At 41.3% G+C, this 23,335-nt stretch overlaps 2 protein-coding genes across 3 annotated transcripts in view; both read right to left on the reverse strand.

Annotated features, from left to right (window-relative positions):
- Window positions 1-8,159: 8,159 nt before the first annotated feature.
- On the reverse strand, window positions 8,160-9,807 carry LOC129768378 (protein odr-4 homolog). Its single transcript, XM_055769990.1, has 3 exons — window positions 9,504-9,807; window positions 8,784-9,446; window positions 8,160-8,720 (listed from the first exon to the last, which is right to left on the reverse strand). Exons 1-3 carry the CDS (start codon window positions 9,597-9,599, stop codon window positions 8,175-8,177), a joined length of 1,305 nt encoding a protein of 434 aa, XP_055625965.1. The 5' UTR covers window positions 9,600-9,807; the 3' UTR covers window positions 8,160-8,174.
- A 9,993-nt stretch (window positions 9,808-19,800) lies between these two features.
- LOC129769866 (uncharacterized) overlaps window positions 19,801-23,335 on the reverse strand; it is a 142,250-nt gene continuing 138,715 nt past the window's right edge. For both annotated transcript variants that reach the window (XM_055772371.1, XM_055772370.1), the window contains 4 exons: window positions 22,268-22,686; window positions 21,290-22,198; window positions 20,791-21,229; window positions 19,801-20,729 (listed from right to left, as the gene is read on the reverse strand). In XM_055772371.1, coding sequence (XP_055628346.1) covers window positions 20,073-20,729; window positions 20,791-21,229; window positions 21,290-22,198; window positions 22,268-22,686 — 2,424 coding nt within the window. In that variant the 3' untranslated portion in view covers window positions 19,801-20,072. The remainder of the gene's footprint in view (window positions 20,730-20,790; window positions 21,230-21,289; window positions 22,199-22,267; window positions 22,687-23,335) is intronic.

The raw sequence follows: 23,335 nt of genomic DNA on the forward strand, positions 1-23,335 counted from the left end.
TAGCGTCACATCTAACATGCCGGGGGTTTGGGTTCGATCCCCGTTCTGGACAGGGGAATTTTTCGTCAAAGAAATTTCCTGCACTGTGTCACGCGTATTCTAGAGCTTGCCACTCAGAATACATTCAAGGCGTGTTTATCCGGCATAGAAATCTCAACTAAGTTCTAGTAAAAATGACGCAAGTAATACTACGTCGAGACGGCGAAGTTCCTCTAGGAACGTTAGTGCCACTTAAGAAGAAGAAGATCAAATCAGAGAACAGGTCACGTATTTTATTCAATTGTTTTAACGTCGAAAATCATTCTAGCTCTGAACGGATTATGATGGCTTGCATTCCAATTGAATCTGAAATTCTGTAATTTTTTTTGGAACGTTATACATCACGGTTTCCTAACCCATAAATAATTAAAATTAACGAAAATTGGAAGAATACACATTTTTCAATCGTGTTTCCATGGACAAGGTACAATATGTAAATATCACTGCTAATCGGATAAGCGTTAATTGGTCGCTCGAAATGAAAATGCAGCATTCGTTCTACGGGCAATGTGGATAGAGAAAATATTTCAGTCCAAGCTGCGTCGTGTTCTATTCATTGGGTATAACCAGGCCATTCGCGATTTCATTCGCGTTACGCCGGAGACCGAGATTTTGAACGTTAATAGTTCCTAAACAACTGAACGAAATGGTATGATAAACACTTCATTCGAAAGATAAAATGTCTACGCGTTCTATACTTGTTACTTTTTGATCCATAAACTTGTTTCAATAGTCTTAAAATTGCTTTCAAAACAGGCTATTGAAATCACCAATCGGTATATAAGCGAGCGCCGCTCGGAAATCCACTCAGTTCTAATTGAACAGCGATTGGAGCATGTTGTCGCTGTTGTGGTGAAGCTCTTCGTTTATCATGAAAGCGCGGATGAACGGTGTCACCAAGAGCCTGTTTGTGCAACATTAGGCCAGACACGAATCCATCAGGAGGAGAGTGATGCCACAAATGGTTCCCCGGGAAGATCTCGAAGCAGTCGCTACACACACACACACACATACACGCGCGGAATTCTTTCCGTTTGGATGCCATTCAGCATCGAGAAAGATCCGGAAAATAATCTGCCAGTTCCTCTGGGAATTCCAGTATCGAGGAAAATGTGGAAATATCTAATCGTTACTGAAAATAATCTGCCAGTTCCTCTGGGTATTTAAAAATACATTCATGTGAAAGAGTTTATTTGAATGTTTTTCCATGTAACTCTGTGACCAAATATGTTTCAATCAAGTGCTATTTACAGGTGGTTATCGAGTTAGCATAAACCACTGGTGGGCTTCCAGTATCGAGGAAAATGTGAAAATATCTAATAGTTACTGAAAATAATCTGTCAGTTCCTCTGGGAATTTAAAAATACCTTCATGTGAAAGAGTTTATTTTAATGTTTTCTATACATGTAACACTGTGACCAAATACATTTGGTTTTGTGATTTTTCAATCAATCGCAATTAACAGGATAGCTTCTGAATATTATTCTTCCCCATTAGTAGGATATTTCCGTATCCAATATTGTATGCATAAAACCTTGTACCTCCAACGTAACGCTCTCGTTTTCGAAGTCCTCCAAATATTCATTTATTTATTCATTCAGAATGGATTCCGATTCAACTTCAAACAAAGGATCACTGAATCAACGATAGTCCTACGTCACCATTGCGGTTATACCATAGATATAACCCACTTTCTGTTTTTTCAAAGTTAGATGCGAATGAACTGATGAATTTCAAAACCTATATAATTTAAAACATCATCATCGTCATCGTTCAAGTCGTCTCGCTCCAGCTATCAGACAGTAGTCTTTTTCAATGCTGTTGTCACAAATACAATGGTTTTGCTCTATTCTAAGGTACAATTTTGTTCGGTGGGGGCGCCGCTTCGATTTGCGTGCTGAAGAGTGCCTCTGTATTTTTGCATCACATCATATGGTTGGTGTTAAGTCAGAGCGGACAAAGTCACAAAATTGAAAATTTCGAGTTATTGATTACGTTTGGTTAAGCATTATGTAATCTACATACCACATTTATCAGATTTGGAAAATCACGCATGCAGCAGTAATAATGGATCGAAATTGTTATGAATGATCAACGGAAACCCCTCATAGTTGTGTGGATGCTTGAATGTATGCTGGTAGCACTACAGGGTACCGATAGCTTTATGGCATCCGCCCCAGCATATACACCCCTGTTATGGCATCTCCCCTGGCAACGCATCAACAAACGATTGCGGTCGTGCGACACCAAGCTCCGTGATCGTCCTCTTTGGCTTTCAAGCATTAGCCCAGGTAAGACGTCATTCGCAGCAAAGGAGCAAAATGGTGGATTCCCGGGCTGGCGAATTACACATTGGCGATCCTGCCAGGAGGCTGGATTTTCCAGTAGCTTGACGAATCTCTTTGTTGTAGTTATCCGGGAATCAATCATTTCGCAGTAGGGAGAATTAATTTTAACAAATATTTCAGATCGAAATATTACGGAGTAGTGATTTGAAAAGAAGTACAAGTGAAAACCGCAGCCTGCTTTTCTTTTATGGACTACAGCAACCCACCGCGGGTTGCTATGTGGAAATCGTCCGTCGTTAGCATACAAAATGTGCTCCCGTGGCCGAGTGGTTAGCGTCATAACTAACATGCCGGGTGTTCGGGTTCGATTCCCGTTCTGGTTGGGGGAATTTTTCGTCAAAGAAATTTCCTCCGACTTGCACTGTGATCACGCGTATTCTAGAGCTTGCCACTCAGAATGCATTGCAAGGCGTGTCATTTGGCATAGAAATTTCAACTAAGTAATAATAAAAATGACGCAAGTAATACTACGTTGAGACGGCGAAGTTCCTCTAGGAACGTTAGTGCCATTAAAGAAGAAGAAGAAGAAGCATACAAAATGCTAGAATAGTGAAAAATCGTTACCTTTTCCTTTTCCATTTAAAAAGGTCAATAGTGTGGCTAAATTAGTAGCGGATCGAGACGACCACACTTGACTAAATTAGTAGCGGATCGAGACGACCGCACTTGACTAAATTAGTAGCGGATCGAGACCACTAAATTAATAGCGGATCGAGATGACCGCGTTTGGCCAAATTACTAGCGGATCGAGACGACCGCACTTGGCTAATTTAGTAGCGGATCGAGACGACCGCGTTTGGCCAAATTACTAGCGGATCGAGACGACCGCACTTGGCTAAATTACTAGCGGAGCGAGACGACCGCACTTGGCTAAATTAGTAGCGGATCGAGACGACCGCGTTTGGCCAAATTACTAGCGGATCGAGACTACCGCACTTGGCTAATTTAGTAGCGGATCGAGACGACCGCGTTTGGCCAAATTACTAGCGGATCGAGACGACCGCGTTTGGCCAAATTAGTAGCGGATCGAGACGACCGCACTTGGCTAAATTACTAGCGGATCGAGACGACCGCACTTGGCTAAATTAGTAGCGGATCGAGACGACCGCGTTTGGCCAAATTAGAAGCGGATCGAGACGACCGCACTTGGCTGAATTAGTAGCGGATCGAGACGACCGCGTTTGGCCGAATTAGTAGCGGATCGAGACGACCGCGTTTGGCTAAATTAGTAGCGGATCGAGACGACCGCGTTTGGTCAAATTAGTAGCGGATCGAGACGACCGCACTTGGCCAAATTAGTAGCGGATCGAGATGAACGGAAAACCCGAAAGGCCTACTCCCATGGCAAGAGTTTTCACCCCCGATTCGGTGTGGGAGACGGTCGCCGTAGACTTCAACGGGCCCTATTCGAAGTTCAATAATGTCTCAATCCTGGTAATAGTGGACTACCGGTCCAGATATCTGATTGCTAAACCGGTTAGATCCACAAATTTTGAGCATACAAGATTCGTTTTGGATAAAGTTTTCGACAGAAAAGGTTACCCGAAACACATAAAAATCGGACAGCGGTCCTCCTTTTAACGGGATGGATATAAAGAATATCCCACACCACTGTACCCACAACAAAACGGCCTGGCAGAGAGCTGCATGAAGCTGATAAATAAAGCGATGACTGCGGCGGCTTCAAATGGGACAAATTATAAAACTGAACTGAAAGCGGCGATCCATGCCTACAACGCTGCTGCACACTCCGTCACAGGGATACCACCAGATGAGGTAATGACGGGAAGAAGAATAAAGCGTGGACTGCCTCTCCTCTGTCGCGGAAAAGCTACGTTCGACGGTAACCTACTGAATTCAAGAGATCGAGAGTCCAAAATACAAGCAAACCGACGATAGGACACTAAACGTGGTGCGCGTATGTGCCGGGTTGGACCAGGAGACACAGTATCTGTGGAACGTCATGTTCGTGCGAAAGCAGAGTCTCGATTTGATCCCCGAAAGTACACAGTAATGAAAGAACGAAATGGTATACTTGTCTTATGTGACGAAAACGGACAAATTTTTAACAGACACGTATCACAGACAAAAAAGGTAAGCGATTGGAGGATGTCAGAAGTAGTGATGAGCACAGCTGACGGTAATGGTAGAGAATCTACTAAAAAACAGTCCCCAGTACAAAGATCCACATTGCAATCAGACAGAATTCACCTGGAGAACTACGTTCATAGTGTAGAAGGGGAAACGATCAGACTGAATTGAATTAATCAAAGAAATCCTATGGATAATAAAAATAAATCCTATGGAAAAGGAAAATATTTGTTCGATTTTGTTTATTACAAGGTATTTTTTTCTGTTCTATCTTCTCTTTGGAGAGAGGGGGAGATGTGTGGATGCTTGAATGTATGCTGGTAGCACTGCAGGGTACCGATAGCTTTATGGCATCCGCCCCAGCATATACACCCCTGTTATGGCATCTCCCCTGGCAACGCATCAACAAACGATTGCGGTCGTGCGACACCAAGCTCCGTGATCGTCCTCTTTGGCTTTCAAGCATTAGCCCAGGTAAGACGTGATTCGCAGCAAAGTAGCAAAATGGTGGATTCCCGGGCTGGCGAATTACACAATAGTATGCAGTCAGAGCGGACCATGTACCATTTACCATGGCGAAATGGCTCTATATCATGTGCAGACAGAGTGGACCATGTGACAATCATTTGTATATTGAATTTAAACAATATCCAACCAATATCCAACATTTTCTTGAAGCTAGTAGGTACCTTGTCGAAATGTGCTTGAACCCGTTAGTTTAAATGTGCACATTCTGAGTATATTAAAAAATAAACTTGGTCCACTCCGACTGAACGGAGTGGACCAAGTTTATTGAAAAATTTCAATTGAAATGATAATTGAAAAATGCTGGTCCTCAGTGTGAATGATCGCAAAATGTATTATTTCAGAGTGCGATTTAGGCTGTAGCGATGACAATGAATTCAAATTTGACGGTTCTATTGACGAATACTGTTCTTCGGTGGAAAACTGAAGATGAAATTTGTTTCGATGCTAGATTTACAACCAGTTGGCGCAGCGAGTAAAATGATGATGTTTCGTTTTTTTTTGTTCGAAATTCGAGCAAATTTTGTAGAAAAAGCAGGGTTTTTTTTCAAATTTCCCGGTTTCAAGTATTCTTTTTGCGCTGAATAGCGTAGAAAATCATCATTATACATTGTGGTTTGAATATTATGAAGGATGACTTGGTATAAGTAATTTAATTTTTTTTTACTAGGCAAACAATGGGTAATATGTGCAGTGCTTCACATACTACAGAATCTTCTCGTATCGGACATTTCAATCTGTACCAGAGGGGTTAAACATCTTTCTTATCTATACTTTTTTTCCGAAAATCTGTACCATCGAAAATATTCGTTGTAGAGAAAAAATTATAGGAGGTTGTGTCCAAGATACGACCGCATTGTTGACGTAGAACGACGCTGTTGTTTTATATAAGTCGCTTGTTTATACCTTCGGATATTATTCTATAATGCTATGAAATTTTCGGAACAACTGCTTAGTAGAATAATCTCTGAAATGTTTTTTTCATTGTAGAATCAGTTGACGATAATTGATTGATGATTCATTCTTGTCCTCGCAAAACAATACACTAGCTGAACGTATGTCGCAATTTATTTCATGTCAATGCATTGAAAATTTACCACGAACACTATTCCAGTGGCCTTTTTCTCAACTGACATAGACTCGGCTACAGTCGATTATATACATGTTACACCAGCACCATTATTCCACATCTCATATCTACATCAATATATCTTTGGCACCGCATGGAAAAAACAACAATGGCAACACTTGCAAGTATCAAATATCATGCTACATGCTATTTAGTATTGCCTCAAAGGAATCGCACCTCTAGGCATCGTTCGTACAACGTAAACAAAGCGCCAAACAAGCGTTCGCCATAGCATGCATACAGAGCCATACATTGGTGGCTTGAAACTACTAGGAATATAAACATTTCTCATCATTTTGCGCTATTCTCAAAAGAAACGCTTCTGTTAATATTACTGGCCTCAAAAAAAGTTGCATTCTTTCTCATGCCTCCCTCTTCTCGCTCATCACACACTACGCGAAACGTCCAATTTATGACGCGGGAAGAAAAACACACGATACGAATAACGAACAGAAAAAGCAAACGACGATATCCAAGTTGGATCACCACTGGTGGGGTCCAATCTTAGATCGAAGCGTAGCGAAAGCAAAGTGAACTAGATTGCTCAACAGTCTGACGCCGAATGAAAGTTTGCCTCAGCGAGATCCACTGCTTAAACTCTAGGCAAGTATTCCCCTCCATTCTTCTACTTTTTCTTTGTTCACGGAGACTTTAAATCCTACGATTTCCCCTTTGTTGGTCGTCGATAAGTTGCTCGTAATTGACAGCTCTGTTCGGGGAAGCACACAAATGGACAGAACAAATGTATGGGAAAATGGAAACGCCTAAAGTTTTCATGAATTTTAACCATTTACAAACCAGGGGATTCTAATGTATAGCATATTAAACAAATCTTAGGGAATTTCCGATTCGTTTAGTATGTAAATCGCTCAAATCCGTTGGCGGCAAAAATAGTTATTAATGGTAATGGTAATGAATTAGAGAGACTTTAAACTCTGAGAGTTCATTCGTCTCTTAGTTATTAACGTTAACTTTATTTCATAAAAACGTGACCTGTTTTCTGATTTGGCACCCTTAATGAAAGACGTAGTTCTACGTCAAAAAAAATCATTATCAGAAAAAAATACTCATTTATCTACTGCAAATACTAAGTTTACATTTACAAGTTAAATTGGAAAAGTTTCTGGGATTCAACATTGCCGCAGACTTAAATGTCGCATCGTCAAAATCGAATTTTTGCTCACTTGTTTGATTGGCTCTACGAAAAAACTGCGACAAATATCCTTTGAAATGATCTGCCTTTCGCTGTCCATTGTTCTGATAATTTCTCCTTTTGCTATTCCAACCTTAAATTCTTGTCACTTTTTAAATGATCTTCATATTTCATAGCATTCGACATTGAAACAACGTAATATTCCTCGCAGATATTAGTGAGAATTATCAAATAAAAATCTTTCAGCTCTTCATGTAGCATCGTGAATTCAGGTTACTCAGCCTGGAACAAACGATTCAATCTGTTGATCTGGGGCAAAACATACGTCGCCCGACGCGAATTCTTCCAGATGATCCTTGTAAGGAACTTTGTCCTTATGAAACTGATCAATCATTGCATTGTAAATGCTTTTATGATCAGCAGCACCAAGCGATACTGCGGCGTAAAAGTCGTTATGTACCTCAATGTTGCTTTGTTCAAATGTAAGAAATTGTGTTTAAACCATTGTAAATATGAGATGAGAAAATCTAACTTTCTAACCATTTACTGATGAAATTCAATGGTTTAAATAAATGTATGCGGTCGTGTCTCGGACATCACCCTTCTTTATTATTTTCTTTGCGGCCCCGGTAAACCATGACTAACACGTGTTTGTGGCCCCTATGAAAAAAGGTTGAGTACCGCTGATGTAACCAAAATCTTTGATTTGATTGATTATTGGATTTGTTACTGGTACATTTGATTCATCGTTCAATAAACTACTAACGTGTTACTGACTAGCTGGAAACAATTACAGCTTCACATGCGTTGGATAAATATAACAGATTTCGTCAGGTTAGTGATCAAATATAGTTTACACAATAAAGAAGATAAAAACATTTACAAAATTTTATTTCGTCAACAAAAACACTAATATACCAACAATCAGCACTACGATGGAAGCCAGTATAGCCCTCTGGTCGAGCAGGACACTCAACCTTTCCTCAATCTTCTCCCCAGCCCCATTGGAATCCTGTTGTTCTTCCTCCTTTATTTCCGCAATGACCTCCACGGTAGCAATCAATTCCTTAGGGGTTACAGACAGATCCAACGTGGCTTGGATTTGCGGAATAGCTGCCTCCTTCATTTCCTCTCGGAAGAGATACTCACAGAAACAAATCTGGTTCGATTTGGCACCAATGCGGAAATAAATTCGACGAGGCAATTCGTTCAGCATTATACTATCCTGGATGGCACCCTCCACCTGAACTAGGGAATCACAGTGTATTTGGACGCGTGACATTAGCGAGCGTATGATGTCTGCTTTTATAAATGCTTCCGCTTCGGCGAATGTATTTTTTGGATGCACAAAAATATTGCAACTGATAATACCGTCGAACTTCATCGTTCCATCGAATGTTTGAATCGCTTTGTCGGAAATGTCAACGTTTGATTGCTGAAAATAGTTTTGAACGTTAAATCAAATTTTACTGTGATATAACAGGAATAGCTGCCTCACCGATGGTGCATAAAGATGGACGAGAAACGGTTCATCTTTCTTGTGCTTCAGCACAGATTCAATCAATTGCGCCCCATCAACCGGTCCACCCTCGAAGTACACAATGCCTTTTGCCAACTGTTGCTTAAGTATCTCAACGCAGCCCGACAGGTTGGCTTCGGTATCGTATGGCTCTCCGTTTTTCTGTTCAAGCGCATATGTATCATTGGTCTCGAAAAATGTACTCATAGAATGCCAAGACATGGCCTGAGCTTGAAATTTCCAGTCACACGGTTTGGTGGATAAATGCTCCGACTTCAATGCGACCGTTTTACAACCGAACACATTGCTGCTAGATGAATAGGAGAGGACCAGCTTCTCGCCGCCATCCAATTCATCACAATTCCCGTGAAGGAGACTGTTCGAGTTAAATGTATGTCGCATATCAACCAACATCGTTTTCACTTTATTCATCAGGGTTGGATCCTCGAACACGCTCTTCGGGTTGATCACAAAAATTCCCAACACGTAGAATCCCCCGGGAAGAGCGCGGGTTTCGATCAACGCATGCTGTGAAACGTGCTGATTATCAATGTCCAGAAGTCCTTTGGTTTCCTGGTTTGTGTCATCCCCATCCTTGATTTTGTTTAAATGAATGACGTAGTCCTTGTTTGTACTAGAAGGCTGAATAGAAGGTGTTTCTCTGAGATTGAATAATCAAAACTAAAAGCATTACCATACCTGTCCAATCAACAGTCCAACGGAGGTGGCTCGTGTTTTGGAAAGGCACCGAACATAATCCTCCAGATGGGACTCACACACTACCGAGCGTACCATTATGAACAAAAATAAGAGCTTAACTATACCACATACGTAACAAGTGAAAATAAAATAACAGCAATTAGATACAAGACTGATTAGGCATCGATATTCTCGGAATGCATTCGATGCATCGCTCACTTTTTGAAACGATTTCAAATCTATTTACGTGTCATTGTTTCGACATCAAGAATTGTCAGTCTTTTAAGAGGTAGGTGGTGTTTATTTGTGTTTTTAGCTCGTGTCACATGAGCCAAGACGGATCTATGGTACTAGGTGAGGCCGTTTCGTCACTAAGTTGGTAGGAGAGCGGTATAGGAAAACAGTACGGAAGAAAGTAGAAGGGGAATTATTTGCTTGTAGCGTGAAAGAGACAGACTGATCACGAGCGAGCTTCGGCACTAGCGTATTGTGTTTTGTTTACAAACAAAGTACAGTAGACTTCCAAGATGGCTGAAGCGTGGTTTTAGCAAGTTGGCCCACCTTAGGATATACTTCTAGGCGCCTTGACATGAGCAATAAGGAACAGGGATGCCAGAGGTAAGGCATGGGTTCATTTTGTAGACATTTCTCATTTTGTAGACTTTTTGAAGATATTTTAAAACAGGGCAGAGATATTCACTTATTATCGCAATAGTACCAATTATGGTAATATGAGTGAGTTTTTTATTAGTTTAGAATCTCTTTTTTGTCGATTTTGGACTTGATCCTATGCTAAAAATCTTCTTTTGTTAAAAAATCTAATTTGAAAATAGTTTGTTGATTCTGGATTCTTAGCATTTTGGAATATTTTTTGTGAACAAAATAATTGGTAAAGTGACTGTTTTTATGCAAACATATTGTAGACCCATGAATTACAACCTTCTTGATGTTGTTATTCGACAAATTTACCATTTGCATTTCCGTAATTGGTACAATTTTACATCTATATACCAATTATATCAAAATCCAAAGATGCTCTGTTCTTATTATCGTCATACGAAATCGCTTTCGTATAGCGATAATAGGGACATTGCAAAGCTGCACCTCTACGCAAATCTCACGTTTTCACACTGTGCAATTGCATATCATAGGGCGCTTTTGAACGCTCAGCAGTGTGGTGAAATAGTACTATGCGTAGCCGACCGAAGCGTATGAGTTTGGTATGCATTTTTAGGAACAGATATTTGGTTTTTGATGAATAAACTGATTTTTTATTCCGATGAGGCATAGAATTCAAAGCAATTTTTTATTGGAAAAAAATAATACCGAACTTTTTTAACTGCTATTGATACGTTTTCCATATAAAACCGTTTATTACCATTGGAGTGACCAAAGTCCGAAAAAAAACGGAATACCCGGGAAATTTCTATCGGTTAAACGAGTAAAAAATTACGCTTGCAATTTAGTTCACGGTTCAATTCAATCTATTCAATGCATGGATTTTAAACAATAGCTGGTGCATGAGATTCTGCGTGGACAACTCCGACAGTTAGTCGAAAAGAGGACGTCCAGAGATGTCACTCGAACAATCATAATTGATACACTTAGAGTTCCTGCAGGCTGCAGACTATTTCAGGGACGATAGTTCGATCGGCCGACTTAATCAGTATGGAGAGATATGCATATGCATAAGTGGCGCGGATTCAATCAACTTTACTTTCAAACAAATTCATGCATTTTTTAAAGCGATTTCTTGCCTTAATTTCTCAGACTACCAGAGATGCCAGATTCACAGATATGTTTGTAAGTTACAGATATTGTGGTAGGCAAAGAAAAAAAAGTAAAAAAAATAGTAAAAACCTATCGATCGAATCCATATAAATTTAAACTTTTTTTTATTTTTTTCAAATTGTACCACAAGAACTGTCTCGAAATATGTTTCGAAATGATGAAATACCAGTATACTCAATCATTTTAATATTTAAAACAGTCAAATTATCGCACCTGTATCATAAAAATAATGCAAAAACCGATAAAAAAATGTTAGGAGAGGTTATGTGGAAGCAGTGTCGTTCCCGCAAATTGGTAATATGATGAGTCCCACACTACTGTTTTTTTCTCTTTTAATAAAGTATCTTTCGAATATTCGTGCGAAAACTGGCAATAGGAAACATCGGAATGTTTTCCGGCAGCAGCATCATCATATTCTTTAGTAATGGTAGCGGAACGTTTTGGAAGATCCAAGGAGCGAATGTATGGGATAGCTGGGAACATCTTCGATTAGTTTATCTCATCACAATTTATATAAAACGCACTTACCCCCGAACGAAGACGTCTTCTTCGCTGATTATCGATCAAAACAGTATCCCCAAAAGATCAACAATTTGTTGGTCGGAAAACGGTGGAAAGTTATATGGATTTTTTCAAAACTTTCGGTTCTACTACTATACTGTTACTATACTATACTATTGCTACATCACCAACATAGATCGGGTTGCGGTTGCCCAATGTGTAGAGGGCCATCAGGCAATTTATGTTTCTTTGTTTTTTTATAAAAACCAGTCATCGAACCATAGAAATAGAAGAGAAGAGAGTGCTGCTCAGCGAGCGCGTGTCCCATCGATGAAAACAAATGGTAATCGGAAGGAGCCAGGTCTGGTGAATGATCCGCATGCGGTAGTTGATTCCAATTGAGGAGCTTAACTGTTTCCCTGTCCGATCTTGCTCGGTGTGACGGGATGCATTAAAATCATGATAATCACATGATTAATTACATGATTTAGAACTTATAAATCTGATACAAAGTATTATAATCCAAAAAAGATCTGAATACATACCAAATAATCATCTGGTGATTGATTAATACTCACGATAGACATACAGCTGTACTACCGTTGTACTTCGAAAATTGTATGTCTGTCACCATGTACAGCACTAGAACCATGCGAGCAACTCGGTACAATCGCTGTACTGTACCGACCTATTTTACCGCTGTACATGGCTACAGTTGTACTGTGCGCAGCGCCACAAATGATTAGTGATGGGTAGCATGAACAAACTAAATCGAAACACTTGGTAAATATTCTTCTCATTGACTTTCTCTTGAGTTAATAACTCAGATTGGAAACTTGTTTATTGTGAAAAAGATGCGTAGTTTGGTGCTCTTAAAAATTGGGCGAAGCCATTTTTTTTCGCTTCGGGTGTGTTAGTGAGAGTTCGGTTAGATCGTTTCGGCTCGTTCCTAATCGTCGCGCGTTCGATTTCATATTGTGCTAAATCTCTTCTCAACGCGTGTGTTTGTGATTTACATTTCCCCTAGCTTCGTCTGACCGATTCAGAGTTGCTAATGAATATTTTTCTCGTGCTTTTAAACGAATTTAATTTTGATAAGTCCAAAACTCCTGCATCGTAGTGGTGGTGAGAGAATTACTGTCATGGCTTGCTGGGCGAGCGGATACGTGAGCTAAGTATTATGTTTTCTTCATCTCTCTAACATGTGTCGTTCGAATTGCAGTTTTGTTCGATGGTAGATTCGAAGTGGGGAAAGGTGTTCTCATGTATATGTATGTGTTTTTTTTCAGTTTTTTCCTGTTGCAGCTTTGATTTTTATATGGTGCGTCATCTTTCGTTCCGGAGTTGGATTCTGAATTCGGATTTTGCATGCAGAGTGGGAGCTGGGGTGATGGATGTTACTGTTGGATTCGTTCTCCGGTGACAGCATGCGGTCTCGTATTGAGAGTTGAAAGCTGGATTCATGTTTTTTCTCTTTTTAGACTTAAGATTTGGTGCTTCAATTTTGCATTTTGGTTTATACGGTGACCCTCTCAGGTTTCCCAAAAATAACTTTCCGTCGTCGCGATCGAAGTGTGATATAGAGAGTCTCATTACGAGCGTCGCTGCGTGGTGAGGGCGAGATGATTTGTATGCAAGGTTATATACACTTCATCTCGTTTTCACCGTGAGCTTATGTTCGTGATCAGGCTCAGAGTAGGTGTGATGAATAACGGAAAATATCGCCAAACTCCTCCAAGGCCAACGATCGGTTGGCCTTAGAGGAGTTTTCTCGGTTACCTTCTCAGGTTTCCCACAATTGAATCTCCGCCAGCGCGATTGACTTTCGATGAAAAGTACCTGCAATGAATACTAGAATATATTATTATAATATTTTATATAAAATGTATCGATTTTACAGGTTTTCCTTCTCAGGATACCTAAAGATAATCTCTGCCGTGTGTTGTAACACATAAGATTTTCGGATTTTTGTTTTGTCGAGAGGTCAATTTTCACATTTACATAATCACATCACTTACCGCAGTGAATCCTGATTTTTCTTAACCATTCCCACTAACAACTATCCCTTCCATGATAAACGCTAGGGAACCACGCTGACTGTGACTGTAAGGACGTGGCCGGCGTCGTTATTGACCATTTAAAGCTCGAATCACCGAAAATTGCACAACGAGAATGATTTGCTAGTCCCAAGCGTCATTCTGTGTGTTCTTTGTGCAATTTGGTTGGTTCAGGTCAATCACGGAGAGCAACTACGAATTGTACAGTCTACCCAAGCTCAAGCTCAGATTGGAAACTTGTTTATTTACGCTGTACACGTACAACGCTAGTACAGCTGTATGTCTGTCCCTGGTATAAGAGTTAGCTCAAATGAGGGGCGTATTAACACCACTTTACAAACTTTACAAACCTTCAAAATATATGAATCCATAAAAATGTAATGTAAATCATGAAAAAGACAATTTTATTTATGTTTGGCAATATTTGAATACCTGAACTTTTTTAACTATTCATAACATTACGATTTACCGAGAACATGCTCGCGATAAATTCCCACCAACATTCTATGCGAATCGGAAGCGTTTTTCCATTGCAAAAAACTATACGTGAGTTAGACCTAAGATATAACCGCAAGGTTGACGTAGGACTATCGTTGGCTTAGTAATAATTTGAGTGTATTGATTAAACCAGTGATTGAATGAAACAATTTCTGAATTCAATTGCGAACAAATCCTAATTTAGGTCAATTCATGCATTATGATAGATTACGTTCTTCGTTGCAAGTTTGGCGTATGGTATGATGTGAACGGAAGAATGGCTGAACGATCAATGTATTTTACATTTCCCTCTGAAGTTATTGCATCTCCCAAGTGTACGTACTTCTGGAACCGCAAATTTGCTTGATTTGATGAACTTTAGGCACTCAGTTTTGATTTTGACATGTAAGTTGAACGCATATTGTTCAATCAACGTTATCGCAGCAAATTGTTGGGCCCTATTAGAGAAATCGAGGCAATAAGAATTTTTCTCGTTAGTCCTATTTTAATATTATAGATACCGAGCAATTCGATAGCATCGAGTGTGTGATAGCTATCGTTGCAGCTTTTAGAATTTTTTGAGTTGTTTGGGTTGCTTGTCGCATACTTTCGTCTCTGATATTTTACTTTGAGAAACTTTTCAGAAACGCCTGAATATATGCAATCGCAACACATGAAATTCGAGCTCGGTACGAGATGATGTCGATTCACAAAATACGAGATTTTATTTGGTGTGATAGTGATAGTGATTGTATCGAATCCTCGATTCAATTTGTATAATAGGACCCGTTATCAACATGTTGCCAAACGGTATACGTAGAAGTTCAGAGAGTTGGAGACATGAAGGGATATTTTCCAATGCAGTCTCGAAGAATAGAGCCAAAGCGTTGTGTTCATACCGCTTTTACACATAATTCGGAAAATGCATGCGAGGGTACAAAATGTATGTGGGTACAAAAGCATCCGCACCTTGCATCTATTTTGCAACACCGATTTTCCAGACTCATTGGTTTTGGAATCAGTATTAGGGAAACACACATGTTCCAGCGATCGTACATCAATCACTGCGCAATCATAACTGAGATGATTTCCGAGTGGGTATTCGTGTATATACATATTTGTGCTATTGGAACATGTTTTCGTGTCAATAATTAACAATCATATAACTCTTGGACGTTTTTTCTTTCGATTTGTGCGATTACAACAAAGAGGCATTAACGTTCAAAACCTTGCACTCCAAACGACACGCTTTCGTTCTCGAATCTTTGAACTTACACCCGGTACAGAAATGAAAGACGTAGTTCCACGTCAAATTCAATGATATCCACGGATCGTAGTAGGTTTGTACAAAATTCACAAATTTTAATCCAAAACAAATATTGTGGCTGTATGAAACTTCTGATAATTAGAGTTGTATATTGTTGAGAATCTAATACATGAAAAAACTATCGATATGACTTCTAATCTTCCGGTTTCATATGTATACATTAGGGTGCCAATGAATGTATGGCAAAAAATCGACCCTAAAATTTCAAAAAGTTACCCTATAAAAAAACCCTATGCCAAATTTCAGCTGATTCGGACCTAAGGGAGAGTGGCACAAAGCGGTCAAAGTTTGAGTTTTTTGAAAATCGAAAAATCACCCAAGGGGGGTATTCGAAAAAAAAAGATAGCAAATGTTATAAAATTTTAAAAACCTCGATTTTCGGTGATTTTTCGTTTTTCAAAAAAAACTCAAATTTTCACGTTTTTGACACCAGTAAATAAAGTCCTAATGAGCTAATATTTTGCATAGGGTATATTATTGTGCAAATCAACATTTCGTAGCAAGTTCCGAATGAAAAATCGAGAAAACTATTTTTATTGGCACCCAAAACCATACTTCTTGTTTCGTATACCGTATATTTCGTATAGTCCCAGAGTGCCGATTTTTGACAAAATTTTTGTTTTTCGAGATGACACTAGATCTCGATGTTTCATGCCCTTTTAAGACATTTGGCATCCAAAAAAAATCGAAAACCCCGATTTCCTTTGCTCCGCCCTTGGGTGATTTTTCGATTTTCAAAAACTCAAACTTAGACCGCTTTGAGCCGCTCTCCTTTAAGTCCGATTGAGCTAATATTTTGCATAGGGTGTTTTTTCGAGGTGGTGAAAATTTTTCATGGGGTAACTTTTTGGTGTACATCTAGTATTTCCAGTCTGAAACATTCCCAAGTTCCCATATCAACACTTAGATTAAGTAGTACATGTTTTATTCAAAGTTATTCTCCAGTTTAAAGTTTAATAAACTTTATTCAGTACTCTTGGTGGTCCCCATGGCCTAGTGGTAAGCGTTGCGCTTGCCAAGATGGAGGCTTCGGGTTCGATTCCCGTTCGGGTCAGAAATTCTATCGTCATAGATCGTTTTTCTGGCTTGCACTGGTAGAGGGTAACTGTCCAGGGTGTGGCGGGATGAGCATTGGGCATTGCCAGTCCCCAAGAAGAGCCACAAAAACCCGGAAACAGCTCCTCTAAGCGAATTGACGCCGCTATAAGCGTCTTTGCCCAGTCCTGGTGGTACTCGGGACGTAAAGCAGCAGTATCACGATGGTCCTCCTGCGAGATAGTGGGGTTGGTCGCAGGCCTTGTAAGCCGCACCACTAAAACACCAAGCAACGAACGATACACAAGAAGATTTGAACCGGACTAATCAACACAGATCCAGGCGACGAAAACGGACTAACGATTGGAAACTCGGGACGTGGAATTGTCGATCTCTCAATTTCATCGGAAGCACTCGTGTGCTTTCCGAACTATTGAAAAGCCGCAAGTTTGACATCGTAGCGCTGCGGGAAGTGTGTTGGAGAGGATCTACAGTACGAACATTTCGCGATGCTGGAACGCGAATACGAACGCTGCCCAAAACATGACATCAAGATCATCATCGGAGATTTCAATGCCCAGATCGGTAAAGAGCAGGAGTTCAAACCTGTAATTGGTATGTACAATGCACACTAGTTAACAAATGAAAACGGCCTAAGACTCATCAATTTCACCACCTTTAAGAATATGGCCGTACGCAGTACCTTCTTCCAACACAAATACACCTGGAGGTCACCAAATCAAACAGAATCTCAGATCATTTCTTGGACATAACTGACGTCAGAATCTATCGAGGCGCTAATATCGACTAATATCGACTAATATCGACGGACCACTACCTAGTGATGGTTAAGATGCGCCCAAAACTCTCCGTTGTGAACAACATTCGGTACCGATGCCCGCGACGGTACAATCTTACGCGACTGAAACAAGCAGATGTCGCCGAAAACTACGAACATTCGCTTGAAGCTGCGCTGCAGGAAGAGGAACAAATTAACGAAGCGACTGTTGGAGCATGATTAAAACAGCTATAAACAGCGTAGCGGAGAACATCCTAGGACAAGTGGAACGAAGACGACAGTACGAGTGGCTCGATGATGAGTGTCCGCAAGTGTTACAGGAGAAGACTCATGCTGCGTCAAGCTACCCGTCAGAACGTGGAACGATATAGACAGAAGCGGAGACAGCAAACCCAACTTTTCCGGGAATAGAAGCGCCGCCAGGAAGAGGAGGAGTGTGAAGAATTCGAACAGCTGCATCGTTCTCATGAGACGCGAAAGTTCTACCAAAAACTCAATGCATCCCGAAAAGGCTTCGTGCCGCGAGCAGAAATGTGTCGGAATAAGGATGGGAGTATACTGACGAACGAACGTGATGTGACCGAAAGGTGGAGGCAGCACTTCGATGAACACCTGAATGGCGTACAGGCAGAGGACCAAAATGATGATGGAAGCGATTACGCTGATGCAGTAAATAATGAAGATGTACCACCCCCAACGATAGGTGAAGTAAGGAATGCTATTAAACAGTTGAAGAACAACAAATCAACTGGTAAAGATGGCATCGGAGCGGAGCTTATCAAGATGGGCCCGGAAAAATTGGTTAGTTATCTGCATTGGCTGATTGTCAGAATTTGGGAAACAGAACAACAACCGCAAGAGTGGAAAGATGGGGTTATTTGCCCTATCTTCAAGAAAGGGGACAAACTAGACTGTGAAAACTTTCGTGCGATCACCGTCCTGAATTCCGCCTACAAAGTGCTTTCCCAAATCATCTTCCGTCGTCTATCGCCACTGACAAACAGATTCGTGGGAGGTTATCAGGCCGGCTTCATCGAAGGTCGGTCTAATACTGACCAAATATTCACCTTGCGCCAGATTCTTCAGAAATGCCGTGAGTGGACTCTGTACTCCATCACGCACCATCTATTCATCGACTTTAAAGCCGCATACGATTCAATAACACGAAAAGAGCTATGGAGAATCATGGACGAAAACGGCTATCCCGTGAAGATGACAAGACTGATTAAGGCTACGATGGACGGAATACAGCGCTGTGTGCGAATTTTGGGTGGATCATCTGATCCATTCGAGTCCCGCAGAGGGCTTCGACGAGGTGATGGTCTCTCTTGCCTACTGTTCAACATTGCGCTAGAGGGTGTTATGAGACGAGTGGCGTTCAACTTGCGTGGTACGATTTTCAATAGATCCAGTCAATTCATCTGCTTCGCTGATGACGTAGACATTGTCGGCAGAACATTTGAGACGGTAGCTGAACATTACACCAGACTTAAGCATGAAGCAGAGAGAATTGGACTGAAAATCAATGCGCCTAAAACCAAATACATGCTGGCTTTCGGATCCGAGCACGACAGGACCCGATTAGGTAGTAGTGTAATGATCGACGGCGATGAGTTCGAGGTAGTGGACCAATTTGTCTACATTGGCTCAATGGTAACCTCTGACAATGATACCAGCCGTGAGATCCGGAGACGCATCATCAATGGAAGTCGTACCTACTATAGTCTCCACAAACACCTAAGGTCAAACAGACTTGGCAGTCGTGCGAAATGTTCCCTGTACAAAACGCTCATAAGACCGGCTGTCTTCTACGGTCACGAGACGTGGACAATACTTAAAGAGGACCTGCGAGCACTCGGAGTCTTTGAACGGCGGGTGTTAAGAACCATCTTCGGCGGTGTACAGGAGGACGGCGTATGGAGGCGAAGGATGAACCACGAGCTCACGCGACTCACCGGCGAACCCAGTATCCAGAAAGTGATCAAAGCTGGAAGGATACGCTGGGCAGGACATGTTGCAAGAATGTCGGACATCTACCCTGCAAAAATGGTGTTCATCGGGAATCCGGCTGGTACGAGACAACGAGGAGCACAATGAGCAAGGTGCTTAAACCAAGTGGAGCATGACATGCTGAGCAAGGGGTGCCCGCGGAATTGGAGGGAGATAGCCACGAACCGAGTTAATTAGAGAAAAATTGTGAATCAGGCCATGTTGTAAAGACGTTAAGCCAAAATAAATAAATAGATTCAGTACTCTTATAGCTTTCTTGATAGGGACAAAAAAAACTTTATGTTTAATTTTTGGTTATTCAGTTATCACTTTTATTGTCCGTAAAAAGTACTATACACAAAAGTAATCATAATAAATACCTATCGTTAAGATCATTCATTTGTTCCCCCATTCATTAACTTGCCATGGGGCTCTCGTCAATAAATATTATTTTGGAAGAAGATTTGTCTCTAAAAGCTCTTATTTATACATAAAAAAATTCAATATGTCGTTTCACTCTCTCTCTTTCTCTCTCGAGCACCATGCACTCACTCGCGCCATTCGTATTCTCACCATGTACAAAGTTCTTTCCCTCACATTCGACAATTTCCATCGCAATTTATCACCGACCAAATCCAGTCAACATAGTTGGGCAGCTTCGTGTAGATTCCGAACTTGTTCTTCTTGCCGCAGCCATCTCCGAAGCTGGTGATACCGAAGATTGTCCAGGGACTGTTGACTTTCGTTGTATCCCTGCACAGCAGTGGTCCGCCAGAGTCTCCGGCGCAAGTATCTATCCGGCCTCGTTTGTGACCCGCACAGAACATGTTCTTGGTGATGGTGTAGTCATGATAAACCGCTCGGCACTTGTCGTTGGTAATGATTGGAACTTCTGCCTCATGGAGAATATCTGTCCCAGAATCGTCACTATGGCGCTTCTTACCCCAGCCAATAATTGTACATGTGTGCCCCATTGGCAGTTGTTGGTATCTTTCTGGTAAACAAGCGTAGCCGACAAAGTTGGAGCGCTCCATCTCATGCGGGAGTCTGAGCAGCGCCACATCATTGTCGACTGTTTTCTTGTCATACCGTGGGTGTTTAATACTGAATTCAATGCGGAATTCCACCTCCGTTCCGTCTGGCTGCTGGAGGTTATGTTCTCCAAGCCGAACGAAGAGACGCTTCCGCACGCAATGCGCTGCCGTCAATATCCAGCGAGGGGCAACCAGGGTTCCACCACAGAATGCTTCCTAGAATTTGAAACATCATATAGTATAGGAGCTCTTTCAATAAGGAATGATCAAAACTTACCTTAAATCTGTTGAGGATTGCTACTTGCCAAGGCCACTGCCCACGGCGAGATGCTTTCCCACCGATTATCCTCAGCATGTTGTACAGGTACTTCTTCGGTTTGTTACGTACCATCGGAAGTCCACAGGTCATCTCTTGGGGCATATATTCCGGTAGAAGATACCCTTTGCGACTTCCGAAAGATTCCTGTGCAATGGAATTGTCCTGAACGTCACTTCGACTGCGTGCAACTTGTGAAAGTGAAACAGCTAGTGGATTCCGTGGGGATTTGGCGGGTTTTGGTGTCGTAGTTGTTGTCGTCGTCGTAGTCGTGGTAATGCTTTTATTGGTTTGATACAGTTGATTGCCTATCCACTCTTCACAGAAGCTGCCTTCGGTATAGCAGTAAGCTATCTCACGGATGATGTCGTTGCCACAAACCGAGGGTACCTTACAGCGCCTGTGTATTTAACGTTCCTAATAAAACATTATTCAAGTAAAAATATATTTCACGACTTACTTGAACCGCCTGGTGGTACATTTGGCTGTGCATTTGGACCATCGGCTCCATTTGGAATATGGGTTGTCTACCTTCCTTGGCATTTCGAAGACTGCCTTTTCACGGGCCTTCTTCTGCGTGACTGCTCCGTATTTTAGCATATTTCTTTCGGGATATCTTTTTGCGTCGTCTCCAACCTCCGTCGTGTTGCTGTTTGTATCTTCATCCGAAAACATCGATTCCGATTCCTCACTGGAGTCGTCCAAACCGTTGCTCACTTCTCGCTTGGTGAAGTGAGCTTCATCTATCTGCGGCTCTGCTGTTGGGAACGAGTCTAACAATCGGTCGAAATGCGATAGGTTTGCATTAACGCTACTGTGGGTGTCATCTGTCCCAACCAAATGACTTGCGTGTGGTCGAAAGCCATCCAAATCCATCAAATCATCCCTCCGGTTGACGTACTCATCACCATCATCCGCGTCGAAGTCATCATCGTCTTCAAAATAATCCGTCAACCATTGAGGTCTTCGTTTGAGTACCGTGGCGTGAGGCCTCCGATGGAACTTCTGTACCGTGCTGTACTTCGGGTCGAAATGAGGGCTAGGACTGAAAATTTTCTGATCATCGAACTCATCCAGAGCAACCTTCAAGGGTGCTCGATGGTTTTGGAAACGATGTTCGGTTTGAAAGTCGTACTCGACCACGGGCTTACGGTATTGATTTTCCCCTCGCCGATGATAGCCTTTTCGTTTCTTTTTAGGTTTCTTCTTGACGATCACATACTCCGTATCTTCGTTGTCGTCTTCGTAGTAGTCATCGTCATCGTTAGCTATGATGATTTTCTTCTTCTTCTTCGAGCCGGACGGGTCCACCACTACAACAGAGAATTTCTGGCCGGGGCTTTGTTTGTATCCGCTGCGTGTGTTACATCTAGCGTTTGAACAATGAAAAAAATTACTTAATAAAAGAAATTAAGAAAGACTTCGTCTGGCTACTCACAACTTCCAATTGCAAGGCCTCTGCTCGGTCTGGGCATGAAAGCCACACTTGACTCGTACCTTACAGTGTCGCTCCCGTCGCTGCAGGCAAGATGATGTATCACATGGTGACCATTTCGAGAAGGTACTGTAATATCTAGGCTGCAGGGAAGGCTGTCGCGCCGGTGCTCGGGACCGCGAATGAGCGTACCTTGGAGGATGGTTTCGCACTATTTTGCGCGTTCTGTGGAAGCCACGATCTATTCTGGCAGTGTCGTCTATCTCCGAGGAGTTGTCCACTCGAGGTGGCAGGAAAATGTGCAACGGCTTCTGATTGTATGGGCTGTAATGCTTCTGCTGGTACGGTTGGAGTGGCGCTACCGATAGTAGATTCCCCAATGTCTGAATTCGGGGATCAACATGGTATGGGATATGATAGGCCTGTAATGGAGAAAAAAATGGTTATTTGTATTAGTATTTGGGGTGCCCCAGATGCTATTCGAAATATACTATGAATGTCGGAATTGGATGATAAATTCGTATAGAAGACACGGTCATTATATTATATTTTGGGTTGTTACAACAGTTCTTTACTTTTTACTTTCTGCATAATTTGCCATGTATTGTTTTACTTATTTCCTAAAAGCATTGTCTGCAGTTGAATCTTGAAATCTATTGTGTGAATTCATGTTGCTATTTACCTTGAAATTTGAATTAGTTTTGCTATAAAATTATGTGAATTATTTATATTACATATGAGGGGCTTAGAATGGAAGGGATGTAAGTGATTTGATCGATTTCTCTACATCGACTCTCTCTTCTGGTCATAGCTTAGCCTCAAATACATTCCCAGCTGTATTTGACAATGTGGAAGATAGGTCAGAACCTCACCTATCAGATTCTATAGCAAACTTAAATTGGAACTTTTTTGCAATTGAGTTATCAACTAAAAAAAAAGTTTATGAAGAGAAATCGATCAAGTCACTTACACCCCTTGCTTTCTAAGCCCCTCATATAACACAGTCAGCAGTCAGCAGAAAATGACATTATTTACAAATACTATTATAGAATACAGTAGTATAAAATAAGA

This window comes from Toxorhynchites rutilus, chromosome 2 (assembly GCF_029784135.1).
Source record: "Toxorhynchites rutilus septentrionalis strain SRP chromosome 2, ASM2978413v1, whole genome shotgun sequence".
In the NCBI taxonomy this organism is placed as follows: domain Eukaryota; kingdom Metazoa; phylum Arthropoda; class Insecta; order Diptera; family Culicidae; genus Toxorhynchites; species Toxorhynchites rutilus.

What these genes read in the sequence shown, in the direction of transcription:
- LOC129768378 (XM_055769990.1), bottom strand. Translation starts at nt 9,599, where the DNA reads ATGGTACGCTCGGTAGTGTGTGAGTCCCATCTGGAGGATTATGTTCGG. An exon ending in TTGGACTGTTGATTGGACAG is followed by an intron (nt 9,447 to 9,503) that starts GTATGGTAATGC and finishes CCTTCTATTCAG; the next exon opens with CCTTCTAGTACAAACAAGGA. An exon ending in TCCATCTTTATGCACCATCG is followed by an intron (nt 8,721 to 8,783) that starts GTGAGGCAGCTA and finishes AACTATTTTCAG; the next exon opens with CAATCAAACGTTGACATTTC.